Source organism: Balearica regulorum, chromosome 2, assembly GCF_011004875.1.
Source record: "Balearica regulorum gibbericeps isolate bBalReg1 chromosome 2, bBalReg1.pri, whole genome shotgun sequence".
Lineage (NCBI taxonomy): Eukaryota > Metazoa > Chordata > Aves > Gruiformes > Gruidae > Balearica > Balearica regulorum.
The window spans coordinates 36958681-36972146 of record NC_046185.1 but is presented as its reverse complement, the minus strand read 5'-3'; the positions used below and the strand labels follow the sequence as shown (position 1 = coordinate 36972146).

Sequence of the window (13466 nt, the reverse complement as noted above, 5' to 3'; positions counted from 1 at the left end):
TATTAACGTTCTCAAGTCAACATGAGAAGACCTTGTAGACTTTATTTCTTAACAGAGTATAGCAAAGAATTGATTAGGAATGTTAGAAGGAAAAGAAGAAATGGGTAGGCAATTGGGAAACCACTGACCTTCTTTTTCCTATTTGTTAAACTCTTGTCTACAGATGTTTTATTCTTCCAAATGACACTATTCACTGTGAGAGGGAGCTGTACCAATCCGCCAGAGCCTGGAAGGACCACAAGGCTTACATTGATAAGGAGGTAAGAGGTATTAGAGGTATCTTAAAATCTGACTGAAGTCTTTGCACTGCTACCTTTTCAAAGAATAATTGTGACTTGGAAATATTCTGTGCAGATTGAAGCTCTCCAAGACAAAATTAAGAATCTGAGGGAAGTGAGAGGACACCTAAAAAGAAGAAAACCAGATGAATGTGATTGTAGTAAACAGAGGTAAAAGAGGCATTCAACACTGAAAGCTACGCTGATTGCTAAGGCTTACACATTTTCCAAGTTTTTTCAGATGGAAAAGAAAGAACATAAGCTTTATTGATATTTATAACCACCGTAGGTACTCATTTTAGTTAGATCCCTTTTAAGATTAGAAGCTACTGTGAATCAAAAGAAGATAAATGTTAAAATTTTAAGATTGAGTATGTTTGTTTTCTACTAACGTTTTTGAACCCAGCCGTAGTTTTGCTATAATCTAGCATAGGATTACTCACACAGATATAACTTCTTCAAATTAAGTGATAATCATGAATCATTCTGTGTAGTTCCTTAGGAAAATGTCAAAGATGGTATGTTTCTGGTTTGGTTTTGTGTTGAAAATGGTTTCATGACTGGAAAATTCCTATTAATTTTCCCTGTAGCTATTACAACAAAGAGAAAGGGGTAAAGGTCCAAGAGAAACTCAAGAGCCATCTTCATCCCTTCAAGTAAGATTGTTATTATCCTCTCACTCTCTCAGCTGGCTTTTTGGTGACTAGAGAGATAAAATTTTTTGGCTTTGGGTTGTGGGTTTTTTTTGTCGAGAGGGAAAGGGAGGAGGCGAGGGAAAGAAAAGGTCACATGTAACAAGCTCTCACAAGAAACCTTCAGTAGTTTTGGACAGACTTGTGAAAATTTATGGATAATTTTAAAACCTATTGATAGAAAATGGATTAAGTTAATAATTTCAGAAACTGACTGCCCTCACAATTGTTAAAAAGATCCAGTTAAATGCAACAATGCATCATTTCTCATGCTTACTGAAGAGAACACCTCGTCATAACTGGGGTGGAAGCTGAGCCAGATGAAGGGCATATTCTCAATCCTCTCATCTTTAAAAAAGCCATAAAGATGTAAACACTGCTAGTGCTGTTGTTAACCAAGTAGAGACTGTTCTCTGTCAGCTGTGCCCAACTTTCTCTCTGAACAGAGAAGCAGCACAGGAAGTGGATGGCAAACTACAGCTCTTCAAAGAGAACCGCAGAAGGAAGAAGGAAAGGAAGGGGAAAAAGCGCCAGAAGAAAGGAGATGAGTGTAGCCTTCCTGGACTGACGTGTTTTACCCATGACAACAACCACTGGCAAACAGCACCATTCTGGAACTGTAAGTCTTATGTTCGGGTGCAGACATGACCTAGGTTATCCTCTGCTGTGTTACAGAGTATCAACTTCTTGCAATCAGAGCATTAGTTTGAAGAACTAGCACCTAGTAATACTGCTTCTGTTGTTATTCTGAAGAATGAAGGAAGAATGTCATTTCAGTATGCTTGTAATTATTACATTACTTATTTATATGAAATTATTACGAAAGGCTGGATGCTAAACACTGCAGAAGCAAAAAGGAGAGTTGGCCTCTAAAACATAGACTTTTGTAACCAGCCATTAAGATTTTTGTCATCTCTTGAAGATCAAGATGAACTAATGTTTCACAGGAATTTTAATGGGTTTTCCACTGATTAATAAAAACCTTATTCTTCCAATTGCCATAAATCCTTTTTGGGACTTGACTTTTAATTTTGTCAGAAACTTCAGCCCAAACTTCAGGACATTAGAGGTCTATTTTCATTTTACCATTTTGGTTTCAAATTGTATCAAACAACTTCACCTTACTGTGAAGAAAATACAGATACTATCCCTTTTGAATTCTTCCCATTATTCACATTTTTTATATTCTAAAGGAATTTAAAAATCACAGTTGTGGAACACTCACCTGGTGTATTTTAAGTTCCTTTAAACTTTAGGGTATATAGATAACCATCCTACTGAGGTATGCCTCAACATTTCTTGGTATTCAGCATTAACAAAAAAACACCTTTCTCATTGTCCTGGTTTCAGCTGAGAGGATTGATTTTTCTTCATAGTAGCTAGTGTGGGGATACGTTTTGGATCTGTGCTGGAGACAGCATTGATAATATAGAGATGTTTTTGCTCTATGGACTTATTGTTGAGCAGTGTTTACACGGGGCCAAGGCCTTTTCTGCTTCTCACACTGCCCTGCCAGCGGGATGGCTGGGGGTGCACAAGAAGTTGGGAGGAGACACAGACAGGACAGGTGACCCAAACTGACCAAAGGGATATTCCATACTATATGACGTCATGCTCAGTTTATAAGGAGCTTGGGGGAAGGGGGGGGGGGGGGGGGGTGGCGTTCGGAGCGATGGCGTTTGTCTTCCCAAGTCACTGTTAAGTGTGATGGAGCCCTGCTTTCCTGGGGATGGCTGAACACCTGCCTGCCCATGGGAAGTGGTGAATGAATTGCTTGCTTTGCTTTGCTTGTGCGTGTGGCTTTTGCTTTACCTATTAAACTGTCTTTGTCTCAACCCACGAGTTTTCTCACTTTAACTTTTCTAATTCTTTTCCCCATCCTGATGGGGGGGGAGCGAACAAGCGGCTGAGTGGTGCTCAGCTGCCGGCTGGGGTAAAACCACGACACTCATCTTTGGTGGCAGAGGAAGAAAAGTGATTGAAAACTTTACTTTCAAAAACTTCAAGATCAAATGATGATTAAGTTGCAACATATTTGACTCCAAGCAGAAAATTTGCTAAGAGCAATTTTTCATTTGGAGAAAGATGTTGTCTCCTAGTGGTAATCTGTTCTGATTGCACTAGAACTTCTGCTAATACACTTTTTACATTTTAAGATGTTACTAAAGTAGTCATAGGCATAATTTTTGTTTTAAAGACAACAATTAAATTGGCTTATTACTTTTTAACTGTGGAGTAACAAACAGTTATGAAAAGCATTCTCATATTGCTGTGCATTCTGGTAATGCTGCAGCAACAGTCACGGGGTTAAAAAAATGTCCCTTTGACACAGTCACTTAAAGAAGAGCTAATGTATTGATTCACATTACACAGATAAAAAGGTCCAATATCATTACTATTTTTATGAAGTTTCTTCAAAACATTGATACTGTTACAGCTAATCACAGTACTAATAAATCTAAATAAATCTAAATAAAAATCTAAGGAAATATTAATATTTTATTATAGAAATTAAAGAGACATTCTCCTACAGCAAAACTTTCTCAGCAGTTTGTTTGAAAATTAAGAGAGCTACCTGTCTTAGAGCCTTTTCTGCTGGCAGAACAAGATTATAAACAAGATATACCCAGGTCACCTCTATGGCTGCTGTTACACCTGGATCCAGGTATCTTCAGTTGGGAGTGGAATCCCACTCTAGGTTCCCCAGGTTGAAAAGTGAGAACAAAATGTAATCCGGTTACGCTGCTTGGGATTGTCCTGCAAAGGCCTGACTGAATGATTCGATGTTGTTCTTATTTGTATATCAAATAAATGAAATGAGGGATTGCAGTTCAAAATAATAGTTAAGTGGAAATCTCAAGCCAGTAAGGCAGAGCCACTTAAAATGAGGCATAGGATCATCCATTGGTCTTCCTTCCCACCTTGCTTCTTCCATCTTCCCGACATTCAAGGTGCCAGGCAAGCTCCCTGCTTGCAAACTCACCTCTTCGTTGCCTAATCCCTCTCACGTGCCTCATCCCATACACTGCCTCGCACTTTCCTGACTGCTGTGTCATTTCCATCTCACTTTCAGATCAACTAGCAATCATCTGACCTTCCTCTGTAGTGCTCACAATTCTGTCATTTTCTGTTGTACTTGAATCTCAGAGGGTCTACTAGATTAACGTTATATGCTGTTGGAGGAAATAGTATCCTTATATATAGTAAGCAATTCCAATGAATCTATATATAAATCTTAAGGATTGGGATTTGTGTTTGGTTTTTTTCTGAAGTCTGAATTCTGCTCAATCCCAATAAACTATATATAATTCAGAACAGAATATGTCTCATTAACTGTAGGATTCACTATCTTCTGCTTTCGTTAACTGTATGTTTGTGAAAATTATGTATTAGCAACATTTATTCTGTTTTAGATTTGAATCTAACATTATTCAAATAGAAGATTTTTTTTTTAAATTGGTCTAGAATTTAAGTACATGAAAACCTATAGAAGTTTCACTAGCAGAAGAAAAAAGCATATTATTTTTCACTGAAATCTAATAACTTGTTTCTTTAATTACAGTGGGCTCTTTCTGTGCTTGCACAAGCTCAAATAACAACACTTACTGGTGTTTGCGAACAGTTAATGACACCCACAATTTTCTCTTTTGTGAGTTTGCGACTGGCTTCTTGGAATATTTTGATATGAACACTGATCCCTATCAGGTAAACCCCTTTCCCTGTTACAAAATGTTGTTCACCAAACTCGTCTAGTTTATTTTTATTTCTGTTAACAAATATTTTTCCTCTCCATTCCTCTTTTTCTCAGCTGACAAATACAGTACATACAGTGGAAAGAGGCATTTTGAATCAGTTACACATACAGCTAATGGAACTGCGAAGCTGTCAAGGTTATAAGCAGTGCAATCCGAGACCAAAGGGACTTGAAACAGGTACAAGAAAAATAGAAGTGTATATTTCCATTTTATTCCTTTTTATTTTTTTTTTTTAAATCTGCTTAAGTACTACATGTATCCATGAATCTCCTGAATAGTTTGGAATGATCCACATACACCATCTTGCGGAACTGCGTGACCAGGAAGCTTTTTTGCAAGTTTGCACAGGTTATTCTAGGCAGATATTGATGGCAAACAACCACATTTGACAGAAATGCTGCAGAAAGGTTATCATGTAATTTGAGCTAATCGATAACAAGCACAAGCAGTTCTTCATAGTTACAACTCTTTTCTCTGTTGCAGGGTTTATTTGGTTAGTTTTTGCCTCCCAGTAGCAGGTGAGGTATTAAATCCTGTGTTTATTTCCAATTACTGTCTGCCTATATGAACAACTTCAGGCTCTACACCACAACTGAGACTTAATATTGCAAACTTCTAATCAGCAGTAGTATCCTCCATTTTTGAGGAAAGCAGTATTTCTTTAGAAGAGTCTCTGAGTACAAAAATAGCTGGTATTTACACTTCATAACTCTGGAATTCATTGCACTTAAATTTGATTGATTGAATACTGTGATTATTTTTTTTTTAACAGGAATATTCCCTTCTACATAATTTGTGGTGTTGCATCTTTGTATCTCTTTCTTCAGCTGCAAATGTTTCTCTTTTTTACAATATCTAATTGTTTGGGGCTTTTATTATTTTTGAAAAGCTGTGGTTTTTCAGTTCTTTTATACAAAACTTCCAGGAAATCTTTGTTGGACTGCAGCTCTGTCTTTATTTAACACAGTACATTTCTTTTTAGGAATTAGATGCTGTGCATGGAAAACTACATTGTGAATGGTTTTACAAGTTCTAAACACTAACAAAAGTTACTCTTGTATTTTCCTATATCAGGAAATAAAGATGGAGGAAGCTATGATCCACACAGGTATCCACACTTTTTTATTCTCCTCAGCAGCTTCTTTCCAAATAATTGCATGACCCCAGTCCATTTCGACTAATGTCTGTATCCTGCCATGTTGCACACAGCATAGCTTTTGATGCATGCATTTTCTAACTACTCTACACTGAACTTGGCCATTGTTTTTTAGATCTACCATTCTGCATTTAACCTAGCTCATTGTTGTAGCGAGACTTCATACAGTTCATATTTCGTGCCTGTATTTCTTAGATGTTTACACAGGGAAAATGACACAAAAAGAATCACCTTTTTTTTGGGTTGTTTTCCTGTTGTTGGGTTAATTTTGGATGGGTTGGAGTTTTTTCCTGGTTTTACTTAGGAAGTCCATACATCTGCTTTTTAAACGTGAAACAAATTTTCTGAGGTATATGTATCCAAAGAGCCTAATCAAACCTAGGGAAGGAAAGTAAAATCTTCTCACTGGCTTCAGAAAATGTTGACAGATGCTGCTTTAAGCAAAAGCAGTGCTCAATGTGAGCTCAGAAGCCAGAAGGAGACAGTTCAGTAAGTGTGACAGAAAGATGAGGCTCCTTTGGGCCGGGGAACGATGCTTTCAGACCAGATCACACACGCATGAAAAAAAATTTCTTAAAAAGGTTGTAATATCTGAGCCGAGGAAGGGCACTAGGTGAGGGTTTTTTATACCTAATGCTTGAACCTGAGGAATGCATGAAAGACTGCTGTTTGCAAGTGTATTTATCTGTTTGCAAGTGTATTTATCATACCTATATGTTTATCATGCAGAGCCCAGTTCCTCCTGGTGGAGGAACCTGTCAAACACAAAGCAAAAGCCTGAAGAGACTGAAAAAACTCAGGTTTTATCAGTACTGCATTTGCTCTTCAGTTAGCAATACTTGTACTCAGCGGAAAAAACAGATTAGAAGAAGCCTGTCAAGTGTCATATTTAGACTTCATATCTTCTCATGGTATATCAGTTCTATACATTTTCAACTCCATGCACTTGGGTGGAGCAGCTCCTGATATGGATTATTTGCCTGAGATGTAAACTGGGTCGAAGGAGCATACAAGTCTATACAAAACTTCTTTTCACAGGGTCTTCTGAAAAGAAATTGGCCCTTAGCTCCCAGCAGCCAGGGAACAATTAAGATAATGTTTTGCAATGTTTTATATATCTCCAATTTAAGCAGCTAATTTTTCCTTGCAGCCAATTTTGTTTTTTCTCACTTGAGTAGTTTTGGGATCTAGGAAAATGATAGGCTTTTGTTTGGTTATATCCCAGTTGTTTGCATTGCTCGTTACAGTCTGGTAACTGTAGGTTACTACAATGATAGAAAGTAATCCCTGTAATTATGCTTTATGCTTCTTTCATTAGAAGACATCCTTCGAAGCATTCCTCATTTTAACTACAGATCTAACAGAAATGGCATTTTTGAATTGTAGGATTGCATGAAATAGTAGAGCACACGGGATTAATCTTTCAATTATATCTTGCTACATTGTTTAGTAATCAAAACATTCTAGCTTCTGGTACCAAGTCAGTAAACATTCTGCTCCAGGGATAAAGAGCAGGTATAGTATAAAGAAGTGACATCACTCTGTGCCATTATATTCCAGCCACCCAGTTTCTCGGTATACACAGATGCTCAAGTTCAACATTTCGGTTCAAGCCCCATCCTGGTGGAAATTGCTAGATTTTTTCTAAAACAAAATTTTTTTAAATGAACAGAAAACATTTCTCAGGAATCATTAAAAGGTTCTCTTAAAGTATGCTTTTTTTGATGCCTGCAGAGGAACCAACAGAATACGAAAGGAAAAGCCCCATGCTGCTAAACCACCTCTTGGGCTTCCTTCAGACCATGTAGTTTCTCCAGTCAGATGTTTCCAGCTGGAAACATCCTGAGTTAGTACATCACTACCTGTGTTGCAAGTACAATATACAAGTCTGTATGGAAACAGTTAGGATAGTGCTGTTTGCTTAACACATAGGGAGAGAGCTCCATCAGGAAAGAACAGGTGTCACCTGTATCCTTTGATGGACAGAACATCACTCTGCAGACATGGATGATAACAGTATGTGGGATATTGCACTGTCCCTTCTCCTGCTTGTCTGAGGTTTTGCAAAGCCACCGAGGAGATGACTCTACCTACTTGTCTTTAGTCTCAGTGGAGATATATCTAAATGTCTTATTAGTTTTGAGAGAATGCAGCCACAGATGGCATCCTGGGACTCTGGGTTATGATAATTAGAGAGTGAAGGTTAGCTAATGCTTGATTTTAAAAAATTGGAAGATGTATTACTATGAACAGTTAGCAACAATTTTCTCTTTTCTGGGTTTATGAGAAGAAGCTGAGAGATTCCAAAATATTGATCAAGGAAACCACTGCCATGCTGTTACTCAAATGCAACTCATCTGCACTTTCTCATTTCACACCTATTTGTAATGAGATTTCTTACAGGGAAAAACCTTTTCTTTTCTCTCTCCTTCCCCTTGTATACTTCAATTTCAGTGGGAAACTTTTCATGCCTACTGCTAAGTTGTGGAATTAAGGTGTGAGGTGACTTGCTTGGTCAAACAAACAGTCAGCTCTAGGACCTTAGGACTTTGCTTTCCTATTTGTTCAATGTGTATGAATGCAATTTTAAACAAGGTTTTTTTTCTGCTTGACATGAAGATTGTGGAACAATTCCCAGTGCCTTTCCAGCTGTGAAACTCCTCTGAGACTGCAGAAACAGTGCCACATTTAAAGGGGAAAAAAATAGATCCAGCATGAAGGACTATGTAGCTCTGACCCAGTCTTTGAGCTGTTTTGTAGGAATACAGCAAACTCCTTGTTGATTTTACTTCTGTGCAGCACAGCCCCATTGCCCTGCTGCTGAACCTGATGGAAAGCCTGCTTCCCCTCACCAGCCCCCAGACCTGCTGCCCACCCTGCCACCCCGGCTTGCCCAGCTCAACCCCTTGTCCCACTGCCTGGGATAGGCAGGAGAGGCTCCTCGGGACCCAAAGCTACCTGTATGGCCCCTGCTTTGCCCCCCACTGCCCTGGTCCATCTCCAAACCTGTTACTGATCAAACAGCAGCATTCTGGTTTCAGTTTCTGCCATCACATACTAAACCACTTTGGCCACTGACTGTTCCTACAGCAGGTTTTTTTCCTATACAGGCTCTGATTTGGCAAAGAAAAGGAAAAAAAAAAAAAAGAAACTTCCAATACAAATAATAACAGAGCAAAATTTAAATATTGTTGCATTTGCAGTGTGGCTAATATCTTAGAGAGTTTGGTGACTAAATTCCTCAAAAATGCATCCCTTCCTATTATGTTTTCTAGGGCTCTTTATGCCTCTAAGCACTGGAATAATAAGACTTCTTTCTTGAAACCTCTGCAGTATTTAATTATTTTTTGTTTCAGGAAACAAATTATCCATAATTTGACTTATGAAGATGGCGCTCATGTGGTCATACCATGATTTCATTTCTCTTGTCTACTTCAGGAAAAGAAAGAAAGAAGATGCTCTGTCATAGCTGTCCTACCAAATCCAAAAACCTTGTGGCGCTTCCTGTAACAGGGAGTTTGCCAAGTGTTTGCAAAAAAAATATTTCTAGAACTTGCTTTAAAAAAAATAAGATGTTTAAATTCTGTGTTGTAAAATATTTACAGCTGTTGTATTAAGTGAAGAAATATCAAGTAAGATCAAAGATTGAGGTGTTTACAAGTAAGGAAAAAGGTCTCCCTTTGGTGGGAACAGAATAAGGCAACTCATCATAAGAAAATCTCGAGGTTTTTTTCTGACCATAATGGTATTTTTTTGAGTTTCCATATGATGGACTAAATATTGGAGAAATTCTTGCCACTGTGAAATCCCAAGCTAGTAAAGAAGCAAAGAACATAAGATATGATAGATACAAGTTGTATATTCTGTTTTACTTGAACAACAAGAAAGGTCAAGTTAAAATGCAAAGAAATTAATGGAGATGCCAAGAACCCACTGTAGGATGAAGGGCTCAATACAGATAAATAGTTCACACTGTTAGACTATAGCCACTTGAACTTCCAAGGTAATTACTACTGGCCTACCTGCCTGTACAATTTTCAGAAAAATAATGTCATCTCAGTGAACTAATTACTGAATATTGCCTACAACATCATTTGTAAGGACAAATTTGCCACTTTCCCTGACAGGTTTTTGCATTACCTGATTAGTTTTTCCGTGTCATCCACTTTGTTGCTAAAACCTTTGAACTGAAGACAGTCTGCACAGTGAGTTAAATGAACTAGTGATGTTCAGCGCTACTTGTCAATATAAAAATTTCACACTACATTTGATAATCTGGGTCACTATAGTCACGGTAGTGACTTTTAGAAATCTTTTGGAAATGGGTTTCCTTCATGTCTTTGCTTTTTCTGGCTGTGATCAATATAAAATGCAGCCCCGTTGCTACTTACAGACTCATATGTATGCCCTTTATTCAAACTGACATTTTCTTTGAAAGCTTTGGTTTTTAATAAAAAAAATTAAAACCTGTAGGAGATTCTATATCTATGTATATTTTAACACTATTTTACAGAGTGGTGCAGTCCTATAAATTAATTCACACCAAGTTTTTACAGCCTTTATTTCTCATTATTGCTCGATGTAAATTAAGGTTCATGTTTACAAAGTAAATAAAATACTACCCATGGCTATCATTTATTAAATAAAATGTAGCTGGTTGGTTTGTCGACCATATGTCTCAAGCTACCCAGACACCAAATTCCTGTGGGCGTTGTTGAAGTTCAGGTCACTAATGGCTTTCAGAGTCAGTCCCATCTTGTATACTTAACCATTGTTTGTTTTTTCCATATTTTGGTTGAGTTTTCAGGAAAGGCAAATAGATTTTTCATGTATTGAAACAACTTTCCTGCCTTGAAATATTAGAGGAAAGATTTATCTCTGACTGTCATCACAAAACTCCATTAGACCAGATTTTGCTCTTTTTCACTCAGTCCAAGGATGTAGCAGAAGACGGCGAGCTTCTTGCTGTGTGTTCAACAGGAGATGTGAACAAATCTGAGGCCAGAATCATTAATATCATGACAGAAGATGCGGAGTGTCTTACATTTTGAGCCACATATGTTATGAATGGCAGTGCTTTCAAGCAAATTGGAGTAGAAACACACATGGAAGTTTTGCTTGCACTTTTAAGCTGATGTTCACCATTAGGCTTTATTCTTTCTTTCAACAGAGGACAGTTATGGGATGGATGGGAAGGCTAACCTGCCCAGTTTCACTGGCGACATCGACTGGCAAGGACTGGAAGACTTGTACAGTGTGAATGAAAGTGTATATGAATACAGATACAACTATAGACTTAGTCTGGCTGACTGGACTAATTACTTGAAGGATGTAGATAGAATGTTTGCACTGCTGAACAGTTACTACCAGCAAAATAAAACGGACAAGGCTAACACTGCTCGAAGCAACAGGGACGGGGACGAATCATCCACGCCGTTTACCTTGGTGGAAATGACTTCTGCTGAAGAATCGAGCGGCTTGCCTGCAGAAGAGTTGCAGCTTATCGTGCCAACGGACTTTGCAGCCCTCGCTTTGAGCACAGTGAATTTAAGTCAGGAGAGGAAACTTGAATTAAACAACGATATTCCTGAGAAAAGTAGTTTGAATGACGCACACTGGAGAAATAATCATCAAGCTGAAAAATGGATGGAGGATAAAGAATCGGACCGGTTTGATATGGATTTCAGTGGAAATGGTCTGATAGAGTTAGAGTCCCGGCATAGCTTCATGCTACAACCCATCAGCATTCCTCAAAAGGACACTCATCAGGACAGTGACGCTGTGGAAGAAATATTTGAAGATCAAATCTATCTTCCCATGAGGTCTGATGAACCCCTTGTCCATCAGGCTGTAAATGTATCCATTAGGGATTCATCTATCGGTACCCAGAAAACAGGACCTTTCTTAGAAAAAACGGAACAGAGTCTTGCAGGGGAAACTTCACAAATCCTAAATGTAGAGGGCAGTGCCTCAGCTCCACTCTCCTTGGAGTAGATCAAGCTGTAAACCATTAAATAAGTTCCCCTTTTTCTTATTAGCAAACTAATAAAGGTAATCATAACAACTGACATTCCATGTTTATTGTAGATACATCTTGCAGCTAAATTGAGCCCAGTTCAGTATTTGTCTGTGTGCATTTTTTTTTTATTCACACGCACATATTTTCACAGTAATTCTCCCCACTGGGAAGCAAGATTTCCAGTTTTTTAATGAAAAGAAACAGTGTTAACTTTCAAATGCAGTAGCACATTCTCCAAAAGTTAAAAATTAGTCCTTTGAAGAGGATGTTTGAGTTACTTTCTCTAGTTCCAAATGACTCCACCATGAATGAATGTTTCAGTCCACCCAATCTGTCTGCATAATGTCTTTTTCATAAATTATTTTAACCACTGGAAGTTCCTAATGTCACGCTTTTAAGTAAAATGCACTTTGAATATCTGTATGCCATACCATTTACGAATCCCATACCTTACGTGTTCTTGGTTTGCTCATTGTCTCATGTAATTGTGAAACCAATAAATAGATTGACAGGAAAGAGGTAAACAGCATGGACTGTGGAAACAGACTCCTTGAATATTATTTTAGCAAAAATATTGCATGTTTTTGTTATTTTGATTTAATTAAGTTTACTCTCAGAAAGGTATGGCTAATGATTGTTAACTGTAGGATGATTTGTTTATCTTGGATTGTTTCCCTATATGTTGATGTTGTCAGTATTAAAAATCCATGAGGTTTTTTGACTTTTTTTTTTTTTCCTGATACTGGTAGAAAGGTTTACATCAATACGTATATGCTTTTGTCATCACATCTGATTTTTATTATCCTGAGCAATATCTTGAAAGCATTATTATCATTTTGAGACTTAAATTCTTTTTGTTTTGAACAGGCATTAAAGGGAATGATAAAATCATGTTAGATTTACATTATTTTAGATACAAAAGGCACATGAGGTAAAAAATAGTAGTTTAGATAATGTTGTATTCTAAATTTTTCTTGAACTTTACCAAACATTAAATTTTATAAAGTATAATACAAAAATGACTTTGAAAATCTGTATTACTCGAAACTTAATATCTTCCCTTGCTTTTTTATAAATTTCTAAATAATTAGCACAACAACAACAAAAGAGAATTACCTCAAACAGATGTAATTCCAGTGTCCAGTTCACAGGTGTGTTTCCTATCTGTTACATGTTATTTAGTGTAGTGAGTATTTTCTGGCTATTGCAAGCACTGCAGGTTAAACTTACATTCATTGCATTGTATTTTAAGTTGAAACTTTTTAAAAAGGAAATTCTTTTAGTAGGATTTTAATAATTTTAAGAAGCAGTCTTTCTGATGGACTCTGTACATATGTTAAAATTACTAGCTCCTTATCTGATGTATGTGTCATGGGCTGATTGATAGAAAAACGTATTTATGGTCATGAATGATGCTCTTTGTACATAGGTTTTAAGTTACTAGGATACAGACTGTGTTTTTAAATCTTGTATAATATTTCTGTGATACTTTTATAGAACAATTCTGGCTTCGGGAAAGTCTAGAAGCACTATTTCTTGAAATAAAAAGTGTTTTACTTTACCTGC

General features: G+C 37.3%; 1 protein-coding gene across 3 annotated transcripts in view; it reads left to right on the top strand.

Annotated features, from left to right (window-relative positions):
• Nucleotides 1-13466, top strand: part of SULF1 (sulfatase 1) — a 105918-nt gene extending 92452 nt beyond the window's left edge. The window contains exons 15-22 of one of the 3 annotated variants that reach the window (XM_075743922.1): nt 164-260; nt 355-449; nt 869-934; nt 1417-1589; nt 4533-4675; nt 4779-4902; nt 5800-5833; nt 11052-11223. In XM_075743922.1, the coding sequence (XP_075600037.1) occupies nt 164-260; nt 355-449; nt 869-934; nt 1417-1589; nt 4533-4675; nt 4779-4902; nt 5800-5833; nt 11052-11082 (763 nt within the window). In that variant the 3' untranslated portion in view covers nt 11083-11223. Of the gene's footprint in view, nt 1-163; nt 261-354; nt 450-868; nt 935-1416; nt 1590-4532; nt 4676-4778; nt 4903-5799; nt 10297-11051 lie in introns of those variants that run through there. The other 2 variants (XM_075743920.1, XM_075743921.1) reach the window with 2 other exon arrangements.